The sequence below is a fragment of the Lynx canadensis genome, chromosome B1 (genome assembly GCF_007474595.2).
Source record: "Lynx canadensis isolate LIC74 chromosome B1, mLynCan4.pri.v2, whole genome shotgun sequence".
Classification (NCBI taxonomy): domain Eukaryota; kingdom Metazoa; phylum Chordata; class Mammalia; order Carnivora; family Felidae; genus Lynx; species Lynx canadensis.
Genome location: NC_044306.2, coordinates 58,873,087 through 58,899,664, shown reverse-complemented (window position 1 = coordinate 58,899,664; position 26,578 = coordinate 58,873,087). Strand labels below are relative to the sequence as shown.

General features: G+C 36.1%; 1 protein-coding gene across 1 annotated transcript in view; it reads left to right on the top strand.

The window, feature by feature from the left end:
* The window catches only part of CLCN3 (chloride voltage-gated channel 3), a 98,066-nt gene that overhangs the window by 53,103 nt on the left and 18,385 nt on the right, over positions 1–26,578 (top strand). Inside the window, 8 exon segments of the mRNA XM_030312763.1 lie at positions 3,791–3,948; positions 12,469–12,568; positions 13,905–14,092; positions 15,075–15,197; positions 17,013–17,219; positions 19,635–19,715; positions 20,617–21,162; positions 24,159–24,345. Of these exon segments, the coding sequence (XP_030168623.1) occupies positions 3,791–3,948; positions 12,469–12,568; positions 13,905–14,092; positions 15,075–15,197; positions 17,013–17,219; positions 19,635–19,715; positions 20,617–21,162; positions 24,159–24,345 (1,590 nt within the window).

Sequence of the window (26,578 nt, the reverse complement as noted above, 5' to 3'; positions counted from 1 at the left end):
AATTAAAGCCAGATTGAAATGTCTGCCTTTCTTTTCCTGGGGATTCCATTTAATTAACTTGACCAGAGCCAAAGAAATATTCTAGTCATTGCTGTCTGAGCCAAAAGTTTTTATTTTACTTTCATACCAAAATCTATCTTTGTTACCATCTAAACCAATTTGATAGCAGGAGTCACAAGAATGACCCAGACTTTTTTTAGAAATAATTCAGAGGGGAAACAGTGACTCTGTTTCTGTGGGCTCCCCCAAAACCAAAATACCAATCGGTACTTCTGCCTATAATCTGCTTTTTTCCAAACACCATTGCTCTGTTATGTAGAAGCAAATAGAGGTGAAGGGACAGACTGACCTACAAACAGCCTGTTGGGCACACAAACTGCTCTGGCTAATTCTCATGCTAACGTGTTCTGTAGCAGCCTCAATTCTAAGGGACACTACCTAAAAACCCCAAAGCACAAAACTTTGGTTCACAAGGTCCCGTGGTTTAAAGTTTTATTTCTGGTTTTCAGATATTTTGAATTGCTGCATAGTTTTGTAAATTAGATGTCAGAGTAGTTTCTGCAGATTGACTGTTTGAAAATCATTAAAGACAAGACCCAGAGAGTTAATGTAAATCTTTTTTTATTGTGTAGCTGTACCTTTTGCTACCTCATAAAAACGGGTGTCTGCTTTTCTACTTCCTGGCTTATGTCTATTAGAGTACTACATGCTTCATTTGCTTATCATCTTTGTGGTACAAACAGCTTGACAATTCTTATCTTGCGGCTGGTGATGTATTGTGTGGATGTATGTTAAGTGATACAGAAATTTTGCCTTTTAGTTTTTGAATAGAAGAATAATAAGATCAGCAGTCCATGTTCTGGAACTCTATGCATATAAGGGCAACATGGGGTGGGGGAGTTGGAAGTTTGCAAAATATTACATAGTAGAATTAAGAAAAAACATTTTCTTTTCATTTCAGAGATGTTGAAAAATAGTAAAAAGAGGGGCACCTGCGTAGCTCAGTCAGTTGCCATCAAGAGCATCCAGCTCTTGATTGTGGCATAGGTCATAATCCCAGTATTGTGGGATTGAGCCCCGTGTTGGGCTGTGCACTGAGCCAAGATTCTCTCTCTCTCTCTCTCTCTCTTTGCCCCTTTCCTCAGCTTGCACTCGCTCACTCTCTAAAAAAAAAACAACAAAAAAAACAAAACACAGCATTTTTCTTGGTCTACATTCTAATCCAGCAGCATGTGTTCTGTTCAGGTGTCATGTCTTTTGAGTCTCCTTTAATCTGGAACAGTTCCTTAGTCATTCTTTCTTTCATGACTGACATTTTTAAAGAATGTAACCCACTATTTTGTAGGATTTCCCTCAAATTGGGCTTAATATTTTTCCTTTGGCTGGAAATGATGTTGTCATATCAGAAGGCCACAGAGTCTTTTGACATGTCCCTCCAAAACCATCTTTTTAAATAACCAGTTATAATATTATATGGAAAGCAGAGTCAGAGATTCTCAAATTAGTCAAGGCATTATAAATATTCATTATATTCTCCAGTAGTTATTTCCTTAAGAAAATTTGTGGCCTTTCAGCCAGCTTTTACCAAGTGGAAACTGCGAGTAAAATCAGGGTAGAGAGAAGAAAGAGCTAGTGTACAAAAGTATAAGGTTGTTTTATGTAAATCAACATGGGCTCTTGCAGAGATTGGGTTTTTAAACCCTTAGCCAAGAATGATAAATTATTTATTCCTGGAGTACTTCTGCCAAAACACTGAAATCAATATACTATTATTTTTTTAGAAGTTTTACACATTCCAAGGCAAATATTCAAATATATTAAATAGGGAGGTAAGAGAGAACCCTCTTCTACTTGGTAGAAGTAAATAGACATTAAGTTTATTAGTTCAATATTCAGTATTACATTGAAGTCAGGGACAATATTTTTATTATCTTTGTATCTTCTATCTAGAAGAGTGCCATTAAGGAGAAGATTCTTTTTAATTTTTTTTTTAGATTTCATTTTTTTTTAATTAAAAAAATTTTTTTTGACGTTTATTTATTTTGAGACAGAGAGAGCATGAACGGGGGAGGGTCAGAGAGAGAGAGGGAGACACAGAATCCGAAACAGGCTCCAGGCTCCGAGCTGCCAGCACAGAGCCTGACGCGGGGCTTGAACTCACGAACCGTGAGATCATGACCTGAGCCGAAGTCGGATGCTCAACCGACTGAGCCACCCAGGCGCCCCTAGATTTCATTTTTAAGTAATCTCTACACCTAACGTGGGGCTCTCATTTACAATCCCAAGATCAAGATCTACCGACTGAGCCAGATAGGTGCCCCAAGTAGAAAATTTTTTTTTTAACTTTTTTTTTAGTGTTTATTTATTATTGAGAGACAGAGAGAGCATGAGCATGGGAGGGGCAGAGAGAGGAGGAGACACAGAATCCCAAGGAGGCTCCAGGCTCTGAGCTGTCAGCACAGAGCCCGATGTGGGGCTCAAACTCACAAACCACAAGATCATGACCTGAGCCAAAGTCGGATGCTTAACCGACTGAGCCACCCAGGCGCCCCTGAAAATTCTTAATAAATGTCTTCAGTTGACTTTTGTTTGTAGTGTGGAGACTTTAGATTAAGGGTTGAGCCAAATGCTGCTCTTCACCTGTTTCATAAATAAAGTATTATTGAAACACAACCATACCCATTTATTCTATATTGTCTGTGATTTCTTTTGTGCTACGATGGCAGAGTTGCATTGCTGTGACTATATGGCCTCCAAAGCCTAAAGTATTCACTCTCTGGCTCTTTTGCTGACCCTCCTTTTAGATTATGAGCACTTGTGCATTAATTTTTGTTTGTTTTCCTTCTAGAGCACACAGTAAGATGTTTTACCACACTGTGCATAACTTATGGATTTATGCAAGTGTAACTGCAAGAAAAATTCTTGGAAGTGGATAAGCTGGGTTTGAGAGTGTCTGTGTATTTTAAATCTCGGTAGCTTTGCCTTTCCAGAGGGGTTATACTAGTTTATACTTTAATAATTTTCTGGCAAGCCCTCTTTCCCCATAACTTTGCAACTCAGTGCATTAGCCAGCTTCTTTATCTTTACCAATCTGATAGAGGAAAATGATATTGTAGGTTTGATTTGCATTTCTCTTTTTTGGGTTGGATTGAACTTTTTAAATTTAAGAACCATCTGTATTTCTTTTTTTTTTTTTTTTTTTGTGAATTGTCGTTCACTGTCTTTCCTGGTACCTTTAAGTCTCTTACATTTATAAATGTATAGTGAGCACATGTCAAAGATTTATTTAATACTAATGAGGAAACTAGCTTGGTGATAGATGACTTAGAGGAGGATATGTGAGACAAAATATCAGTGAATGAAATTTTCTTACAGGGAAAAAAACAAAATACCCCAACACTACAACTCTAAGTATTATCTTTTCTACTAGATGAAATTCAATTATGTTTTTTGCCAGATGAAAGCAGACGTTTTCAATTTATCAATCTTCTTTAAGTCATTATTCAACTTTACAGAGTCTATGCCCTAATCAATAGAAAATAAAGTCCTTTTCCTCAGGCTTATTTTGATACTCTAGTATGGGTTTAAAGAGACCTGCTACGGTCTTTTTGCCTTATTTCTAAGTTTTGGATAACTTTTTTGGATGTTTTCCTTTTTCCTATTTATTTCCGTTTTATTGCCTTTCAAGTGATCCTATTTCTTTATGAATTACTAATGAATTTCTAAGAAGCTTATGTAGTTCATCATTGTCTCTCATAAAGCATATTCATTTTTCTCTTTTGCTTTGTAGGAACTCATTATACAATGACAAATGGAGGCAGCATTAACAGTTCTACACACTTGTTGGATCTTTTGGATGAACCAATTCCAGGTGTTGGTACATATGATGATTTTCATACTATTGATTGGGTGCGAGAGAAATGTAAAGACAGAGAAAGGCATAGACGGGTAAGTGTTTTCAGTAAGTGTTAATATAGTGCATAACTACATCATTTAATAATACATTTTTGCCAGTGATCTCAAGCTGCCAAAATATATATTATGCATTAAAGTACATTTCGTTAAATTTTTACATTTTATAAGTATTATATATTTTTTCTCTATATATGTAATTAAAAACATTTTTTTAATGGTTATTTTTGACAGAGGGAGAGAGAGACAGAGCATGAGTGAGGGAGGGGCAGAGAGAGAGGGAGACACAGAATCTGAATCAGGCTCCAGGCTCTGAGAAGCTGTCAGCACAGAGCCCGACATGGGGCTCAAACCCACCAACTGTGAGATCATGACCTGAGCTAAGTTGGATGCTTAACTGACTGAGCCACACAGGTGCCCCTCTGTGTATGTATATATATATATATATATATATATATATATATTTTTTTTTTTTTTTTTTTAATTTACTTCTGGGATCAATCCAGAAAGGATTTGAGGTAGCTTAAAATCAAGGAAGTGTTAAGTATTTATAAGACAAAAAAAAAAAAAAAATAAGACAAAAAGACAAAAAAAAAAAAAAAAAAAAGGACTGGGAAAATACAGCATGTGAGTTGGGGAGGAAGATCAAGGTATAGAAGTAAGCATAATTTTTCATTTTGGGTAGCACAGCAGTTACAGCAAAAGAGGAAACTTGTTGGGGCGCCTGGGCGGCTCGGTTGAGCATCCGACTTTGGCTCAGGTCATGATCTCACGGCTCGTGAGTTCGAGCCCTGCGTCAGGCTCTGTGCTGACAGCTCGGAGCCTGTAGCCTGCTTCAGATTCTATGCCTCCCTCTCTCTCTGCCCCAACACACTCACAGTCTGTCTCTGTCTCTCTCAAAAGTAAATAAACATAAAAAAATAAATAAATAAATAAAGAGGAAAATTGTTATATAATTCTTATTATTGCAAAAGAAGAAACATATTGGGAGATAATTTCATGGGATTTTGCTATTTTCTTTTATCCCCTTTCTCGGTTTCAAATTCTGAGATTCTCAAATTGAGTCCTGTAAAGGACATATTAAGTATTGTGATGAATACTAATCAAAAAAATATTATATTGCAATAATATTTCCAATGGTTTTTATAGCAAGTGTATATTTCAGTTACATCTTGGGTAAAGAGTTTGGCTAAAATTTCTTTAGAAAAAACTATTCCAAGGGTGCCTGGGTGGCTCAGTTGGTTAAGCATCTGACTTCCGCTCAGGTCATGATCTCACAGTTCATGGGTTCAAGTCCCACATCAGGCTCTGTGCTGACAGCTCAGAGCCTGGAGCCTGCTTTGGATTCTGTCTCCCTCACTCTCTGCTCCTTCCCTACTCACACTCTGTCTCCTTCTTTCTCCCTTTCTAAAAAATAAATAAACATTAAAAAAAAAAAGAAGTAAACTATTCCATTTGTAACATCAAAAATCAAATAAATAGGGGCACCTGACTGGCTCTATCAGAAGAACATGTGACTCTTGATCTCGGAGTCATGAGTTTGAGCCCCATGTTAGGTATAGAGATTAATTAAATAAATACACTTAAAAAGATTTTTTTTTAGGGGCGGGGTGCCGGGGTGGCTCAATCAGTTGAGCCTCAGACTTTGGCTCAGGTCGTGATGTCACGATTCATGGGTTCGAGCCCTGCATCAGGCTCTGTGCTGACAGGTCATAGCCTGGAGCCTGCTTCTCATTCTGTGTCTCCCTCTCTCTCTGCCCCTCCCCTGTTTGCACTCTGTCTCTCTCTCAAAAATGAATAAACATTAAAAAAATAAATTTTTTTAATACCTAAATTTCTTCTAAATTAGAAAAAATTTATAAAGTTGTATCACTTAAAAATTTTTTTTTTTTTTTTTTTTTAATTTTATTTTTGGGACAGAGAGAGACAGAGCATGAACGGGGGAGGGGCAGAGAGAGAGGGAGACACAGAATCGGAAACAGGCTCCAGGCTCTGAGCCATCAGCCCAGAGCCTGACGCGGGGCTCGAACTCACGGACCGCGAGATCGTGACCTGGCTGAAGTCGGACGCTTAACCGACTGCGCCACCCAGGCGCCCCAAAAAAATTTTTTTTTAATGTTTATTTATTTCTGAGACAGAGACAGAGCATGAGTGGGGGAGGGGCAGAGAGAGAGGGAGACACAGAATCAGAAGCAGGCTCCTGCTCTGAGCTGTCAGCACAGAGCCCGACATGGGGCTCGAACTCACAAACCGTGAGATCATGACCTAAGCCGAAGTCGGTCTCTCAACCAACTGAGCCACCCAGGTGCCCCTCACTGTTTTTATTCATTAAATAAAAAACATTCATGAAAAAAGAGTGGCATTTACTAAAAAGTACAACTTGTGGATGGTAACTTATTGATACAATGTAGTCCAAAAATTAATTTAAAAAGAAAAATCTCTTTGAAAAGTGAAATTCCAAATTCTGATAGGCCCATTATAACTTTGAGGTCTGAAATTTACTTGTAAATGAAAATAACTGCTTGTACAAATTAGTTATCTTTCATACTAATGTATATTTGTATATTAAAGTTGAAATTAAAATTAGATTATGTTGTTCATGACAAGTATAACCTCTGAGATTCATCACTCATTATTAATCTTTTCTGGAAGACCCAATACAATCCAGTGGTGATTTTCAAAGTTTTTCATCTCAGAACACATTTTTATTTTATTTTATTTTATTTTATTTTATTTTATTTTATTTTATTTTATTTTATTTTATTTTATTATTTTATCATCTCAGAACACTAGATTTTATTTTATTATTCTAATGTTTTTGAGAGCGAAAGAGAGGAGAGGGCACAAATGAGCGAGGGGCAGAGAGAAAAAGAATCCCCACAGGAGGAGCAGAGGGAGAGAGAGAGAGAGAGAGAGAGAGAGAGAGAGAGAGGGGGGGAGGGAGGGAGGGGGAGAGGGAGAGAGAGGGAGGGAAGCGGGGCTCATTTGAAGTGGGTTCAGGCTCAAGCTTACCACAAGTGAGGCTTGAACTCATGAACTGTGAGATCATGACCTGAGCTGAAGTCAGATGCTTAACAACTGAGCTACCCAGGCATACCTCATCTTGGAACACTGTTAAGCTCTAAACTCTAAACACTTACCGAGGATAGTGAAGGAACTTAGTTTATGTTGTTATATTAATTGATATTTACCATGTTAGATACAAAAACTAAGAATTTTTTAAAATGCTAATTTATTTAAAAGTAGCCAAACCCCTATTATACATTAACATCAAAGCATATATTTCTGAAAACACAACATTTTTATGAAAAATAACTGTATTTTCCAAAATAAAAATATTTAGTGAGGGAGTGACATTATATTTTCATAAGTCTCATTATTGTCTTATTTATTAAAGGCTGCTGGATTCTAATATCTGCTTCTGAATTCAGTCTGTTGTGATGTTATTTGGGTTGAAATATATGAAGAAAGTCCAAACTCATATAGGTAGGTAGTTAGAAAAGCTAGGAGTATTTTAATAACCTTTTTGTATCATTGTGGATATTCTTTGATACTGTACCAAAGTGATAGGTGGTAGTTTCTTAAAGATTAGTTGCCAGTGTAATCTGAAACTATATCAGTGGACCCTTTGTCTTTGTTACATTGAAATCTGTTAGTTCACCTTCAATTCTAATGAATAATTTTGTAACATCATGTAGTGATCATTTGGAAAATATTCACTGATCTATGCTGTTATTTCTAGTGTTGACACTTTTCAGTTTCACTATACAATATCAAAAAAAAAAATACATTTGTTAATATCAACCCTGATCTCTTTAGAAAAGTCTTTAAGTATTGGGAATCTGTCATGCTTATAGTGATAGATAACAAATTTCCCAAAATTCTCATTTTTACTTGAAAGCTCAAATTCTATCATTAGAAACAAATACACTCTTATTTCACTTGAAATGACAGGCTTACTTGGTTTGTTTTTGAGAAAATGCCTGTCAGATTCTAAAGCCTGAAAAACCATTCTTCGGTATCCTTGTTTCAAGTAAAAATGGTGTTCCATGTGTAGGTGTCAAGTTCATTTTGCAACTCAAATAAGTCACTTAAATGCTTTTCCTCAAGATATAATTTCATACTTCAGTATGTATCAGAAGGCTTTATATATACTTAAGTCATCACACATACTATAAAAAAGACTCAATGATTGAGGCATAATAACTTTTACTACTTCATCAAAGGCATTCTTAAGTGAGACTGGTGTTTACTTACTTTTTTTTTTTTTTTTCTTCTTTTTTGCTGGGATACGTGGCAGTGAAGAATGTAATGACTACCAGTACATTTGGATGCCACTGCCTTGATTTGTGCTGAGGATCAGCTGTTTTGCATTTGCTTTTGCATTATCAGTGAAAATGTCAAAACAGTGAAAAGGGCACATCAGTGTTAATATTATGATGAAAACAGTTTTGACCTTGAAGCCCTCTTGAGAAGGTCTCAGGGACCCTCAGAGTGTCTGTGGCAACATTATAAGATCCAGTGTTTTAATCCAGTATGCCTAATGCAGGCACACTATAACTCCTGCATCTCATATGATTTTTAGGTAAATCAGTTGTACTTAGAATTACATATATTTACAAAGTCATTAACATACTGCAGTTGCAGTTAAAATGTGTTTTAAAGTGAGGTAGTATGAAAGTATCCTGAAGACATCATGTTCATAAGATTTTAAAGTAAATTAAAACTAAAAGAAACCACAATACAGTTTTTTCCCTCTGATTTTGAAGGTAGTCCATAGTTCTTGAAAACATTTAAAATAATACGACATTTAAAAAATAATATGAAGGGGTGTCTGGGTGGCCCAGTTGGTTAAGCGTCCTACTTTGGCTCAGGTCATGATCTCACAGTTCGTTAGTTCGAGCCCCATGTTGGGCTCTGTGCTGACAGCTCAGAGTCTGGAGCCTGCTTCAGATTCTGTGTCTCCCTCTCTCTCTGCCCCTTCCCCACTAGTGCTTGCCCCCCTCTCTCTCTCAAGGATGAATAAACATTAAAAAATAGTAATAATAATAATAATAATAATAATATGAAGTAGTCAGTGTCCTAGCTAATCTTACCAATCATCTCTTTCTAGATAGGTCAAGTATCATTTTCTGTGCTTTTGATCTATGGTTGTATAAACAACATTTTTTTAACCTGGGAAATTCTACACATAAATGTTCTCACTGTTGTTTTTAAAACATTACATTAAAAAAAACACCCAACTTTCTGTGTCAGTGCATATATACCTACCCAATTCTCTTTTCCCCTTGAACTTTTAAAAAAAATTTGTTTTAAAGTTTATTTATTTGAGAGAGACAGAGAGAGGGTGAGGAGTGGAGAGGCGGGGGGGGGGGAGAGAGAGAGAGAGAGAGAGAGAGAGAGAGAGAGAGAATAGCCGTAGCTCTGCACTGTCAGCATGGAGCCCAATGTGGGTCTTGAACTCATGAAACTGTGAGACCATGACCTGTGCCGAAATCAAGAGTCGGATGCTTAACCAACTGAGCCACCTATGTGTGCCTCCCCCTAAACTTTTTATTATACTTGTATAGCCCCCTACCTCAGATTTTGAAGCAAATCAACGTTATATCATTTCAAATATTACTATTTCAGTATTTTGTAAAATGTCACTAATTTAATTGTCATTCTTTTTTTATTTATTAGCTTGAAAATTTCTATAAGGAGAACCTTCTTCATACCAATTATTTGGGTTCCCTGAAGTTCAGGTTGTACAGAAAAGGGAGAAGGTTTGAAATTAAATGGTTCCCTAGAATCCTCAGAGTTGACCAATGAGATTTTTGTTTGCTTGTTTGGTTTTTGTTTCTGTATCTTCATGCACTCACAGATTTAAACATATTAGATGTGTTTTATTTAAAAAAAAATTTTTTTTTCAACGTTTTTTATTTATTTTTGGGACAGAGAGAGACAGAGCATGAACGGGGGAGGGGCAGAGAGAGAGGGAGACACAGAATCGGAAACAGGCTCCAGGCTCCGAGCCATCAGCCCAGAGCCTGACGCGGGGCTCGAACTCACGGACCGCGAGATCGTGACCTGGCTGAAGTCGGACGCTTAACCGACTGCGCCACCCAGGCGCCCCTTTTTTTTTTTTTTTAATTTTTTTTTTAGATGTGTTTTAATCATCACTGTTATTATCCTTATTGATGCATATGTTATTCCATTTTTGGCCAGTGGGAACTTCTTTAGGTTGATGCCTGTCTCCTCTGACACGTGCTTAGTAGATTTTGGCATATTCTGGGAAAAGAAGATGATCCCACTTCATCTTACATATTTCCTGCCTGGAGTCAGCCATTTTCCCCAGGGACCCTGCTTCCTTTGAAGGAAAATGGTTTATAGGCAGTGCAGGCACTAGAGGTCTTTCTAGTGTCTGGGCTGGCCATTGTTTTCTACTAGCTTCATAAGTTTATAGGAACCTTCTGATTTAAATTCAGTACTATTGAGCTTTTGTTTAACCTCCAGTTCTTAAATCTGTATCATCTTTCAGCCATTTCAAAAATCTCAATACCACATATATAACCATATGATTTACTTCACAATACACACACGCTAGGTTAAGAATATTACCAGCACTGTCACCAGCGATGTGCTTACCGAAAAGTTAGTGTTTTCTTTCTTTTTTTTATAATATTTTTTGTTCTTAGTGTTTATCCCACTAGGGTTACACATACAAATTATTTGTTTTAAAGTCCCTGTCCCATTTAACCTGTTGCCTCCCTTCTGTTAAAATAATGATTTACTTTTAACATTTTATGGTTTGTCCCTTTATTTTTAAAAATACAGCATATATGGGGCACCTGGGTGGCTCAGTCAGTTAAAGCATCCAACCGGCTCAAGTCATGATCTCGCGGTTCGTGATTTCAAGCCCTGTGTCACTCTCTGTGTTGACAGCTCAGAGCCTGAGCCTGCTTCTGATTCTGTGTCTCTCTCTCCCTGCCCTTACCCCACTCATGCTCTCTCTCTCTCTCTCTCAAAAATAAACATTAAAAAAATTTTTTTAAGACAAGCATATGTATTTATGTACTTATTTTTCTTAGGTAAATGGAAGCCTCCTGTACCCACGTGTATCCACTTTGCTTTTCTCCCCTGCATGACACTGCATCTATCTCATTCTTTTTCAGTGAGTGCAGAATTTTACATTACACAGATAAACTGCAATACCCTTAACCAATACTGTATTGATGAGCATTTAGATGATTTCCAAGGTTTTACCTCATATTGTATAAAACATTATAGTTACTCTCATTGAGAAAAAGCAACATGGGGTTTAATGGTTATTTTTGAAAGAAGGGAACCTAACTTCGACCTCTAAAGAATGCTTAGTATCTGTGATTAGTTGCTTATGGTATAGAAGGTGGAAAATTGCACCTTATTCAACCCAGAACTTAACTGGAATCTTTTTAGTGAGGCCTTATGGCTTAAAGTAGACCAGAGGTTTAAAATAGACCAGATCGGGGCGCCTGGGTGGCGCAGTCGGTTAAGCGTCCGACTTCAGCCAGGTCACGATCTCGCGGTCCGTGAGTTCGAGCCCCGCGTCGGGCTCTGGGCTGATGGCTCAGAGCCTGGAGCCTGTTTCCGATTCTGTGTCTCCCTCTCTCTCTGCCCCTCCCCTGTTCATGCTCTGTCTCTCTCTGTCCCAAAAATAAATAAACGTTGAAAAAAAAAAATTAAAATAGACCAGATCATTGAATTCCAGCTGTTGCCATTCTGTGGGACAATTTGAGCACTGAAGTCCTAGGCTGAGAATATGGCTTTTTAAAGCAACAATCCTAGTAGAATAGAAGAGGTTTGGGCCAGTTAGGGATAGCTTAGCAAGTGCATTCTTAAGAGAAGGAAGACTTGCCTTCTTGTGTCTTAGTAGAGTGAGATCTGAAAATCAAATCTATTCCTATCCTGCTAATCTCCCTTCCTCTGCTATATTCAGTAGAGGACTCTTTTACCTTACACAGTGATAGAAGAGAGCCTCTGGACCCCACAGCTGGGATTAAAACTCTACATACCTGCATATTTACAGGCCTGCAAGTTTTGGTAAACCTCTTTACTCACATGACTATTGTATACTATATTTATGGGTATGGTACTATTATTCACTGACCTTACCTTTTAAAGAATATTATAATCCTGCTAGGATTATTATTTAATTGTTAGGACCAAAAAATGGCCAGGGAATGACAGACATTTCAATCTATAATGTCTTATTTCTGTTAATATAAAAGATGTATATCTGCTAAATTTGATTCAATTTTAAACAGCCTAGGCAAGACTCTTTCTGGTTTGTGGATCCCTTGCTCTCATATCCTGAGGTTTTTGTTAAAAATGCAGATCTCTGGGTAAACGTTTAGCATCTGGTTTATGGGTATAACAACTGTCTGACATAGCGATTCTGCCCCAAACTCACCTTTCCCATTATTTAGTTTATCAACTACTGTCTCATGTAAAATAAGTGAGAAAAACTTTTAGATTCTAGAATTGTGTCTTCTATTCATAGTTTGAAAAATGAAGCATAAACATTTCTAATTTCAGATCAACAGCAAAAAGAAAGAATCAGCATGGGAAATGACAAAAAGCTTATATGATGCATGGTCAGGATGGTTAGTAGTAACACTTACAGGATTGGCATCAGGTAAAGAAAAATTTTAATGCAATCTTTTTTCGTTAACAGAAAAAATAAATAGTTCTCCTCTCCTTCCTGCAATTTTTTTTTTTTTTCAGGTCCTGTTGGATTTTTAAAAGCATTTGTTTTGTTTCTTTCAAGAAACTTTCTTAAGTATAAGACTAGGATGCAGGAAGCTTCAGAGTCTAGTCTTGGCTCTGTCACCTTAAGTGTTTATCCAGTTTGGTTGATCTTTCTGGGTTCAGTTTCTGTATCTGTAAAATATGTGGTTTGGTCCAGATATACAATAAAGTATCTTTTAATGTTAAATCATTATAAATAGCTAATATTTATTAAGTGCTTCCTGTAAGTGTCATGCACTGACTTAAAATCTTTACACGTATGTAAACGACATGGCAGTCCTATGGAATAAGTACTGTTATTGTCACCATTTTACATAAAGCATGAGAGGTTAAGTAACTTGACTAGGGTGATGTAGCCAGTAAGTGGCCAAGCAAAGATTTAAATTTAGGCAGTTTAGCTGAAGAGGCCACATTTTAACTACCATGCTATAGAGTGCCCACAGAGTCCCTCTGTGTGAGATTTTAAGAAATAGCAGTTGAAGATCTGGAAACAAACATTAAGGACTGTTTTAATGACTTTCAGTTTCCACCATGGAAGATTATGTCCAGAAGAACATGAGGCAAATTAAAATTTATGTGGAGAATAGAAGGAAGTACTGCTATCTCTAATTGGCATGCACAGGAATTTTGTGGCCACTGTGTTTGTGACCTATTGATCTTTTCATACAATGAGAAGGATCTAGACTTTGACCATAAATTTGCATATTTTTGTGTTTTATCAGTAACATGATCTTGCTACATTTGATTTTCTATTATTTAAGAAAAAAACTGAAAATCTGTCAGGGTAATTCATTAATGCTATGAGTTTCACTACTTCTAATGGACATTAAATTTTAATGATATTGAGATCATTTGTAATTTTATTAAGTTTCAGATTGAAATATTAAAAACTCTGACTTTAATAACCTGATTTGTGAACCTCCTGCCAGATAGCTGTCTTTTAAAGATCTTTTTAGTGTGTTTTAAACACCTTTATTACAAATCACAGTGAATTTTAATGATGTAACTAGTTTTAATTTCAAACAAAGAATAGCCATTTTATTTTAAAGAGTGGCTATTTACAGTTAAAAATATTAAGTTTATGTAATATTTCCTATGTGACCCTTTATTTATAAGGAGTCCCCAGTTTTCTTGGACTCTTTTAACTTGATAGTTCTAAATGCCTCCCAAGAATGGATTCACTTTTTTTGTTCTTTTTTACCACCTCCAACATGTTTTTATAGGGGCATTGGCTGGATTAATAGACATTGCTGCTGACTGGATGACTGACCTAAAGGAGGGCATTTGCCTTAGTGCATTGTGGTACAACCATGAGCAGTGTTGTTGGGGATCTAATGAAACAACATTTGAAGAGAGGGATAAATGTCCACAGTGGAAAACATGGGCAGAATTAATCATAGGTCAAGCAGAAGTAAGTCTTGCTGTGTCTAAAGATGAATTAATAATTGATACAGTGAAATGAGTCTCTAATTCACTTAATTAACAGAATTATTCACAGATTCTTGCAGCTGCATTAAAAGAAAAAAATGTAATAGGATAGATTGGAAAATATGAGAATACATTGCAGCAAGTAAAATGTAAAGCTTCAAGAAGCTTTTGTATTAGTTAACTACATAGTCACATTCAAGTCTATTCAATTATGACATTAAATGTCTTATTGTAGAAAAGAAGTGTGATAGGATCTGTTTAATCACAGAAAGTTAATATGAAGTCAAGTTATTAAAACTGCTTAACATATCACAATTGTCAGGAAGTATGAATTATCAAAAAATTTAGTAAAATAAGCCTTGTAACTGGAGATATCTCGAAGAAATCTATAGATTTTTCTTTGTGATATTATAGTATTTAAATGATTTTACTGTTCTTGATGTTCTTTATTGAAGAACATTGTAGAAGTTAGAATGTTATATAATATATGTCGTTGTGTGGTCATATGTGGATATATTTTTAAAGTTTTGTTATAGCTGAATTTTCAAGCTATAAAAAGAGAATATATTTGCTGGTAACATGGGCAGTATGCTGTTTCTCATTTGATCCTCAGGAAAATTGCAGCAGAGTGAGATCTAAGTGGGAATGCAATTTTGTCTTCACAACTGTTTCCAAAATGTGGTTTGTGGGTAGGCAGAGCTTAAAGTGCAGCAGATTTTTGACATTTAGACTTTAGGGATCAAGAAAAAGCTAGGAAAAACATTCAATAGATTAAGGCCCCTTATATATACATGAGTATGTCTTTTTGATTGTACTTAAATATTTTGTTCATATAAAGCTTTTACTAATGTGGAAGTAAACCAGGAAACTTATATGAGTTTTACCCAAATTTCTTATGTGGCAAGCACTTGCATTAGGGGTACACTGTAAATTAAATTTATACTATTAAATGCTTTGCCTTTTAGGGCCCTGGTTCTTACATCATGAATTACATAATGTACATCTTCTGGGCCTTGAGTTTTGCCTTTCTTGCCGTTTCCCTGGTAAAGGTATTTGCTCCATATGCCTGTGGCTCTGGAATTCCAGAGGTAAGCCATGCAATATTTAATATCATTAATCATTAAGTGATTGTTACAGTGTTTATCTTTTGCCTTTAGGGGGAAAAAGTAGTCTTTCTGGGGAAATGGTTTGTAACATGAGGAAGAAAATTAGAAAAAGAAAATCTTAAAAATGTAAGCTGATTATAGATATCACTGAAAGAAATTCTTCCCCATAGTCATTTTATCATTAACTGTGAGGGTTGATTTTTCTTTTTCCACCACTAATTTAGCACGTGACTAAACAAATATCAGAAGACTCAGTTATAAACCTGGAAAATTATTATGTGGCCTAAAGTTCTGTGATAGATTAGTTGATGTTTTGCTGCTATGAACCTGACTTGAATACATTAATTCTCTTTTTATGACTATCTTTTTTTTTTTTTAATTTGTTCTTAATGTTTATTTTTGAGAGAGAGAGAGAGAGCAGGGGAGGGGCAAAGAGAGAAGGACACACAGAATCTGAAGCAGGCTCCAGGCTCTGAGCTGTCAGCACAGGGCCCAGTGTGGGGCTCGAACTCAACAAACCACAGCATCATGACCTGAGCTTAACCGACTAAGCCACCCAGGCACCCCTATGACTGTCTTTTAACTAGATAAGTTAATAATTCTTGAATTTGGTAGATAATATTTATAACCATTTTATACTTGAAAATAAACATTTGATCATAGTGGGTCAGTAGTACAAACTTTTGGATTTTTTAAGTCAACATTAATTAATTAACTAATTTAAGGTTTATTTTGAGAGAGACAGAGAACATGATTGGGGGAGGGGCAGAGAGAGGATCCCAAGCAGGCCCCATGCGGTCAGCACAGAGCCTGACATGGGGTTCAAACTAATGAACCGTGAGATCATGACCTGAGCCAAAATCAAGATTTGGATGCTCACCTGACTGTGACCCACCCAGGTGCCCCTATCAACAGTATTTAAAGAATATATTGAATAATGTGATGGGAACTCATTTCTTTCCCTTTTTAATTTTTCTGTCTTAAGTAAGTTATCAGCTTTTTCTAGCACATTTCCTTTTGAAATGTAGTGATTTTTAAAATTTTGTTAGTTAAGAATGTCTTGGGGTGCCTGGGTGGCTCAGTTGGTTGAGCGTCTACCTTTTGGTTTCAGCTGTGGTCATGGTCCCAGGGTTGTGGGATCAAACTCCGCATCGGGCTCCACGCTCAGCATGGAGCCTGCTTGGGGTTCTCTCTCTCTCCCTCTGCCCTCTCCCCTGCTGGTGTGGGCACGATCTCTCTTTCTCTCTCTATAAAAAAAAGGAAGGAAGGAAGGAAGGAAGGAAGGAAGGAAGGAAGGAAGGAAGGAAGGAAGGAAGGAGAAAAAAAGTCTTTAATAAGGGGCAGTATCATGCAGCATTTAGCTGTTGCCACTTAACCATTCTTAATATACAGGAAAATACTATATGTGATGACAGTACTATGAGAAGACATAATTCCCTATTTCTGGCAGAATGTCTGAAATGTATCTATGTTTCTACAACAGAAATACTCATATTTGCCTTTTCCTGGTTATGTAATTACAACCCTTGTATTAAGGTATGTATTTCCTTTAACATGGCCTTGTATTTTAGTTTTGTTCATGAGATATGGTTGCCTTCAATCCTTGCTTGAGAAGATAATTAGAATATGATACAGACTTATTATATGTAGCATAACAGTTAAGGCTTTTGAAAAATTGTGAATTGTTCCTTGGTCCACCTAAAAATCTTTGCAAGGTGGTTTTGTGAGTAAAACAAGAGAATAACTTAAGTTCTGTTTCTTAAAGAAAATTAAACTGTCTTATTCTTTCCTTTGTAGATTAAAACTATTTTAAGTGGATTCATCATCAGAGGTTACTTGGGAAAATGGACTTTAATGATCAAAACCATCACATTAGTATTGGCTGTGGCATCAGGTTTGAGTTTAGGAAAAGAAGGTCCTCTGGTACATGTTGCCTGTTGCTGTGGAAATATTTTTTCCTACCTCTTTCCAAAGTATAGCACAAATGAAGCTAAAAAAAGGGAGGTAAGTGTCTTTTGTAGTTTATTTGACAGATAAAAATCTATGACGTAGACTTACATCAGTGAGAATTTCCTAGTATAAAGATCACATTTTTACTCTACTCTTTGGATAAATTCTGTGTTCAAATTCAAGTGTGAGAATTGTTTGCTTCTTTTTCCCTTTGTGAGTACCTCTAATGTGTTTTAGACCCCATCCCCACTGCTGCTCAGTTACCCCTATATTTTAGAGAGGTTTTGATGGACTACCATTGGTTTCAGTTGAATTTCACAAAGGTCTTTCCATTTGTTTTTGCTTTGCCTTACACCTTTCTTCCTCTGAAGTTTTCCCCAAATGGAACATTATTTTCTCCTCTGGAGGAAGTGTCTAATGCCCTCAAGAGATGTGTGTCATCTGCAGAGAGCTAGCTATGTGGCATCGTGAAGATGTTCTGAGGGCTTTTAGGACCCCTCAAGATTTAAATCAGGGATTCACACTAGAGGGAGTATAGGAATTCCTCTTTATTGAGCTGCTCAGGAGCATTTTCCTTTATCATTTATTTTTGGCCAGCCTGAGATCTCCTAGGAAGTCTTTAAACTTTATAGAGTTTCCTAATGATTCTAAGATTGCTGTGGATATTTTCTAGAAGGAAAATGGGCCCCTGAGACCTTTTGTATTGGCTCTATACTTTGGGGGCCCGATCCTTCCTGTTTTCCCAATCTAATCTGTAGGCCAAGATGGTATGGTGCATCTTGGGGGTTTTTAAGGTATGATATTTTTATATCGTTAAATAGAGAACTCAGAGGTCTGTGGCCCTAGCACAAGCCTTTCATCCTGCTGTTTTTAATAATATAAGAAAAGAGAATATTTTTATCAAACGATTTAATTCTTGAGTTGATACAATTCTAGTTCAGTTTAGTACTAACACATTGTTCATGCATTGGCAGCAGGTAGTCTAAAAGTGGAACACTTCAGATCATTATAGTTCCATCTCTGAACAATAATTGTGATTCCAATATTACCCTCTAACAAAAATAGCTGACATTACTGATTGCTTACTATGTATCTGCCTCTAAGTCCTTTACTTGTATTTTAAAATTTAAATCCACAATAATCCTATTAACTTGGCACTGGTATCCCCATTTATAGATAGGAAATTAGGCGTAAAGCTGCTAAACCAGCCCAAGATTGTATAGCAGAATGTCAGAGTATGGATTAAAATTTATTTTTCTGACTCAAGTCTATACTCCTTACCACTACTACTACTATGACTGTGTGGATCTGTACGTATGTTCAAAACAAAACATAACCTAAAACTGTATTATAACAAATCAGTGGCTAAAATGAAGCTATAGCATTTGTCCCTCCAGTGCAGTTCCTTTACTTGCTATTGTACCTTGATAGTTTGGGGGGGTAAATTTTGTTTTTATTTATTCATTTTAAGTACAAAATGTAATTTGTTAGGAAAATGTTACAGAAATTAAAATCACTTAAAATTTTAAGATACACACTGTAGGTGGTTAGTAATGTACATGACATTAACTTGGTTCACCCTTAGCATATAAATGCCTAGAGTTTGTTAGTTGTGAAAGCATTAAGGTCTCATATATTGGCTTTCTTCCTAGTTCACTTTCTTGACATTTTTAAATTAAATGATTCCTTTATACTTACAATAAAATGTGAGTTATGACTACTTGGGTGTTTTGCCAGACAGCAGCTTGACAATGGAGATCATGTTCTTAACTGTATATAATTTAATTTTGATTATTTCCAGTTTCTTTTTCAGAAATGTAAAACTTGACCATTTGTGAAAATGTTTTGATAGCCTCATATTTACTGGAATGAAATAGTGAAAGGAATAATTAGACTCTTAGGAAAATAATTACAACATGAAATGTTTAGTGAACTTATTTGTGTAGTTGACTTCGTACTGGTGGAAAGTGGGCAATGTCCAAGTGATAGTCTGGGGGAGCTGGAGAGAGGATCTGTAAGAGCTTTTGTGGATATTTTTGTCTTCTTTAACTTTATTGTTAGGCTTCTAGTTGGAAAGACTGTGTCATAAAGGGTAGCCATTGTGCTTTAGATGAGGTTTTCCATATTGGCAGTTGTAGTATTGTCACAGGATTTAGAGTAGTGAAAATAAGGAAACTCAATAGGTTTTAAGTTCTCTGGATATTTTAGTAGGATTTAGAAAACAGTAGTTATCTCACATCAATGTTTTTTGACTGAATATTGAATATATGAAAGACCTTTCAACTAAAGCAGAAGAGAAAAAAATACCTTTTTAGAGGAAATAAATATTTGCCTCTGTTTGGGGCGGTGGGTGGACATGCAAGTTAAATTCAGAAGAGGCATTTCAAAAATTCAAGCAACATAAAGAATTTTTATTTGATATATTTGAATTTATAAGAATATATGAAATAAGCCAAATCCTCTTTTTAGGTGCTATCAGCTGCCTCAGCTGCAGGTGTTTCTGTAGCTTTTGGTGCACCAATTGGAGGAGTTCTTTTTAGCCTGGAAGAGGTAGGTAAAAAAAATACAGCAATTAAAATTATGTATAATTACCATTACAAATGTATTTTGGCACACATTTCAGTGTTGTAACTAGTGTAAGAGATGCAGACTTTGTTTTAAAAACAAAGATTTAATTTCATAAAGTTATTTTTCACGTATTCTTACATAAAGAGTAATCCATTACACATGTTCTTTACCTTGAGAAAAGTCTTAAAAATATTATTCTTGTATAAACATTAGTGGTCATTTAAAATTTAACTTTGTTGACATATTTAAAAGTAAGCAGAAGTGAATTTGACTGTATAGAATATATTTAACCACTATTTGTTAAATTAAATAGCCCATGTTTTTATTTTAAAAATACTTAATTCGTAATGTGTTTTTGTTGTATGATTATTTCTGTGGCAGTGATTGATATTTAAGAAGATGATTTTAGTTGTGTCACTGGTGTAGTTTGTTTTTGTTCTCTCAAGACTTTTTACATGTTTACACAAAAATGTGACTGGGAATGTTTTAAAATTTACTTTTCCCATTGTTTGCATTCTTTTCTTTTTTTTTAATATAGAAGAAGCAAATACTTCTTTTTGAGCTCGTAGGAATTGGTGGTGATGTATTTATTCACTCTACATGATTGAATTGGAGGTGAAACTCATTTTGAAAATAAAAAAATGCTGTGTCTGAAGTAATTATTAGACATTTTTTGACCAGTTGATATTGTGAATTTATAATGATGTGATAGCCAAAGTTATGAAACATCAATCTTTTTCTTACCACAGTAAAATCTATTATATGTAAATTCTAGCTGCAACAAAAATTAGACTATGATATTCGCCATTCAAGTTATACCATATTGGAAACATCTTAAAATTCTAGCATTAATTTTTCTTTTCCTTTTTTTTTTTTTTTTTAGGTTAGCTATTATTTTCCTCTTAAAACTTTATGGAGATCCTTTTTTGCTGCTTTAGTGGCTGCATTTGTTTTAAGATCCATCAATCCATTTGGTAATAGCCGTCTGGTCCTTTTTTATGTGGAGTATCATACACCGTGGTACCTTTTTGAACTGTTTCCTTTTATTCTCCTCGGGGTATTTGGCGGGCTTTGGGGAGCCTTCTTCATTAGGGCAAATATTGCCTGGTGTCGTCGACGCAAATCCACCAAATTTGGAAAGTATCCTGTTCTTGAAGTCATTGTTGTTGCTGCCATTACTGCGGTGATAGCCTTCCCTAATCCATATACCAGGCTCAACACCAGTGAGCTGATTAAAGAGCTTTTTACAGACTGTGGTCCTCTGGAATCCTCTTCTCTTTGTGACTACAGAAATGACATGAATGCCAGTAAAATTGTTGATGATATTCCTGATCGTCCAGCAGGCCTGGGAGTATATTCAGCTATATGGCAGTTATGCTTAGCACTCATATTTAAAATTATAATGACCGTATTCACTTTTGGTATCAAGGTAAGTACTGATGTGAGGTGCTATTTAAGTAATCTTGGCATGTTCAAAACTTTTATGTGAAATGAGCAGTGAATGTTTATCTAAAAGTGGTTATTTCATAAATGTAGGCTGAAAAAAGTTCTTATCTTTTGGGTTTCATTTTAAATAATGGGAAAAAAAAAGAATTCCTTTGGATATATTGCTGAGCATGGTTATTTGTTGCTGTGTAACACATCACCCCCAAACCTGGCAATTTAAGAGAACTATTTTGCTCTTGATATTAGGTCAGTAATTTGGGAAGGACTCAACTGGGCATGTTTTGTTTGTGGCCTATCATACATGTCATCAGACATGGCTAAGGCTGGTCATCTACCACCCAAGCTAGGAAGATTCAGAATGTCTGGCTCTTGAAACATTTGTGTCTGTCTGTCTGTCTGTCTGTCTGTCTGTCTGTCTCTCTCTCTCTCTCTCTCTCTCTCTCTGGTTTTTCCAGCATGGTGCCTTCAGAGCATTTGGATTTCATACATGGTAGCTCAAGATTCTAAAAGCAAGTGTCCCAAGAGGACCATTTCTTACCTAGCCAAAGAAGTCATGCACCATGCCTCTGTTGCATTCTGTTTGTCCAGACTGTCACAGAGGCCTACCTACCTCTTAATTGGAGCAGTGTTAGGGAATTTATGATCATGTTTTATTTTTTTATTGTTTAATGTGTGCTTTTTTTGTTTTGTTTTGTTTTTGTTTTTTTGAGAGAGAGACAGAGTGTGAGCACGGGGGAGGGACAGAGAGAGAGAGGGAGACACAGAATCCGACACAGGCTCTAGGCTCTGAGCTGTCAGCACGGAGCCCGACATGGGGCTTGAACCCATGAACTGTGAAATCATGACCAAGCTGAAGTCAGATGCCTAACCGATTGAGCCATTTAGGTGCTCCCATGATTGTTTTAAACTACCACAAACTTAATGGCTTAAAATTACACAAATTTATTTTAGTTTTGGAGATCAGAAGTCCAAAATGGGTCTCACTGGGCTAAAATCAAGGTGTTCACATGAATTTATAGAGTCTAGCTTTTTTTTTTTTTTTTTTTTTTTTTTTGCCTTTTCCAGCCTTCTAGAGGCTTCCCACATTCCCTGGTTCATGGCCCCCTTCTCCCATCTTCAAAGCCAGCAATGGGTGGTCAAGTCTTTTTTTATCTTCATTTTTCTGACCCTATTCTAAATCTTTCTTCCACATTTAAAAAACATTTGTAATTACTTTGAGCCCAGTTAAGTAATCCAGGATAATCTCCTGTTTAAAAAAATTTTTTTAAGTTTATTTATTTATTTTGAGAGAGAGGCAGATAGTATGAGTAGGGGAGGGGCAGAGAGAATCCCAAGCAAGCTCTGCACCGTCATTGCAAAGCCCCATGTGGAGCTTGAACTCACAAAACTGTGAGGTCATGACCTGAGCCAAAACTGGGAGTCAGACACTTAACCAACTGAGCTACTCAGGCACCCATGATAATTTCCTGTTTTAAGGTCAGCTGATTAACAGCCTTAATTTTACCGGCACCCTTAATTCTTCCTTACTGTATAACATAACACATTCACAGGAATTAGGATAGGGATATCTTTGGGGAGCTATTATTCCACCTATCATATTACTATAGGGTGTTAGCTTGAAAGGACACTGCAGACTCAGAGTTAAATTACTAGCCTATGAATACCATGTCTTTTTCCATCAAGGATTTAAGGGAGCTAGGCCTAATGCCCTGGGATGTTGCTTCATGTGAATTTATAGAAGAATAATATTCATTAATTAGTGATTTGCCAGTAAATATAATTCTCTTATATGGCTGTCAGTGCTGTATATAGGGAATCCGATGTCAGCTAATCCTTGTTCCTTAAGTTAACATTCACTAGTGATTATATGCTTTCACAGATGTAGATTATGTGGAATAACAGCTTAATTTCAACAAAATTGTAATGATGGTTTTTGAAATATGGTCTCTGTCTCTTCTGTTGTTCTCTATTTAGTCCACTGGTTATAAGAGTTAAATAATAGAAAAACCTTGAAGTTTAAAATGTTTAATCATAGTGAATCAAGTTAAAGCAGCTGTTAAAGCTCCTGTTTCTACAGTAAGTTGATTTTCTGTAAATCCCAACTTTCTCATCTTTAGTTGAGCTACAGGAAGCTGGAGACAGTTGTCAGGTCTTTGTTAAGTCTCACCTCGCTCTGTGCTCTGGCTGAAGGATCCTAATCAACAGGAGAGTGTAAAACATATTTTGATCTCTTCTATTTGGATAACCTTTTAATGATCCTAATGCAGTGTTCAACATGCCATTATTTTGTGCTCAGCTTATTTCATTTCTGTAACATTTTAGAGCTATTAGTATTTTAATCCTTAAATGATCTCGCTTAAGGTATCTACTATTCCTATTTTTTTCATTACATTTAATTGATACATACTCTTCTCCATATATATATATATATATATATATATATATATATATATATATATATATATATATATATATATCGTTAAACAAATATTGAAGGACCTGATAAGGTTGTCCTCTTTACATTGTACTACTTGAGGAATAGCATCTAATATTTTTTTCATTTGGTAAACAACAAATATGTAGGGAGGATGTAATCATGGAGTAAAGGACAGTACTTCACACTAAATTGATTCAGTTTAATGAAAAATGCTTCATATTGTCCTTTTTTTTCCTTTCCCCATTTCACCATGAATTAATGAAAATCGTGTTAGGGACTGGCATTAAGGAATCCTTGAGCTAAAGGATGAATAACCCTTAGGTTGGTTTAGAGAATGTTATTTGTTACTTTGTAACTGAAATCACAGAATTACTAAAGTACCATTAGAACAGTATTTTGCTGTAGTTTTATTTGTACTAGGATTTTGCTATATAAATAAAACGTGAAAAGAATCTAAAGTGTTAGTTAGAAATCCATAATTTAGGTTCCGAGCATATAAGTAGAGGATCTCTGTCTCCTTAAGCATTGTGGTTTTGTTACAGGTTCCGTCTGGCTTGTTCATTCCCAGCATGGCCATTGGTGCGATTGCCGGAAGGATTGTGGGGATTGCGGTGGAACAGCTTGCGTATTTTCACCATGACTGGTTTATCTTTAAGGAATGGTGTGAGGTTGGAGCTGATTGCATTACACCTGGCCTTTATGCCATGGTTGGTGCTGCTGCGTGCTTAGGTAACGTAACTGTGTCTGTGTATGGATGTTTGTGAATCTGAGAGAAAAGAGAGCGAGTGTGGGAGCACATTTATGCTTAGTTGGTGAGGGGGGTGAGGGCGGTACAGGATGGAGGAAGAGAATGTTTTTTTGTTTTTTTTTTCAACGTTTATTTATTTTTGGGACAGAGAGAGACAGAGCATGAACGGGGGAAGAGCAGAGAGAGAGGGAGACACAGAATCAGAAACAGGCTCCAGGCTCTGAGCCATCAGCCTAGAGCCTGATGCGGGGCTCGAACTCACGGACCGCGAGATCGTGACCTGGTTGAAGTCAGACGCTTAACCGACTGCGCCACCCAGGCGCCCCGGAAGAGAATGTTTTAACAGAAATGAAACCACTATTATATAGTATTTATGTAGTAATAGTTTTCATTTTGCCTGCTCTAAATATTTGTTAATACAAAAACTTAATGGTAGTTAGCATCTTTTAAACATCATGTAATGCTTTGTGACAGAAAACATCTCAGTACAACATAGGCTTAGTTTGAATCCTGTCAGGGAGATTTTTGGTTTTTTCATTGTCAGGGATCTTGGCTTACCTATAACAACTATAGCATGGTTCCTGAGATTAACATTTTAGCAAAGCTGAAGATTTGGTTCTGCAGTGATTTATAGTTAGCTGTAAAGAAAGAGTTCTTTACCAGCCCTCTTTGATTTAAGGTGCATTTATAGGAAAATTAAAAAAGATAACTACTGTTTTAATGAAAAGCAAAACAAAGTAACTGCATTAAATACTTAAGAGTCTGTTGTCCTCTTGGATATGAAAAATTGTTATTTTAAAATTTAAATGTCGAATTTTGGTTATGATATTAAATAGTTGGTTTTTTGACTTACTTTTGTTCAATGAATCACAAATCTATAATTATTGATCTCCAAAAGAATGCTATCAAGTTAAAGTGAAGGACAGGACATTTTCACCACAGTAGCGGTGATTTAGTAGTTGTCCACTTTCTGTAAAGTGCTGTGCTAGGTGCAGTGAGTGATACAAAAAGAAGTGTAAAACATGGGCCCACACTTCAACGACAGTCAGATTGGGAAGGGAAGATAAGACCAAAACTGAGAAACAGTAGTAAGAAATATATAATAATTATATATAGTACTGAGTCTATGACAGTGTAGGAAACTAGAGGAAAAGAGAGCTGAAGTAGTTCAGGTAGAACAGGAGCTTTATTTCAGAAAACTAGTAGGATTTAAAGAAGAGGATTTTGTTGAGGAATAGAATCGTGTGAAATTGAAGGAATTGGAATAAATTTGAGGATACTGATACTATTGAAGCAGAGAGTGCATTTTGGATACTTTTGGGAAATGAAGTTGGATTAGTGAGAAAGAGCCAGGTTATGAAAAGGCAATCATCTGTGTCAGGATGAATTTGTGTTTGGAATAGGTCGTATCTGTGGCAGAATCGTGGCTTCGGTAGTTGTAACTTGACAACTTTGGGAATGTTCCTTTACTTTGATTTTTTATTTTCTTATCTTTAAAATAGAAATAATAACCACTAATCTCCTACAGTTGTTTTGAGCATTATATGAGATAAAATGCATGTAAAGCTGTTAGCACAGTGCCAGGTAAAATAAGTTACTTGAGTTCAAAACAAAATTCTCTGTGAACTGATTAGGACATGCCTGGCATAGTGTAGATGTGTAATACGTAGTAGGTTCTTTCTCCCTTCTATTTTTAGTTTAAAAAGCAAAAAGGAAGAGTTTAAGCTTAATTATACAGTATGAACTGGCGAATCCTGGTAGGTTTTTGAGCAAAGGAGCAACATGATGAAAGTAGTACTTAGGAAAGATTAACCTGGGAACATGGCTTATAAAGTGGATTAAAGGTAATGGGGCTTGGAGTCAAGGAGGTAAGATAAAATAGTATTAAAATTAAGGAACAAAGTCTTGAGAGTCTGGACTAGTTTGGTAATAGTGACAATATTGAGAAGGAACCAATAGATGGATATTTTGCAAAGCAAATCAGATAAGACTAGGTGAGAGTCTAGGTATTGGATTCAAGTAAAGGATGAACCCAGAATAACTATTTAGGTTGTCAAGAAGAACATGGTGCTGTGCTGGCTGGAATGGGTAGCTCTTTGGGGAAGAAGAGGACTTTGGTTTTAAATGTGTGGTATTTTTTGTGACAGTGGGTCATCCAAAGTCTTTTTACAGTTGGAAAACAAGACAAGCACAGCAATAAGGTATGCATAGTTG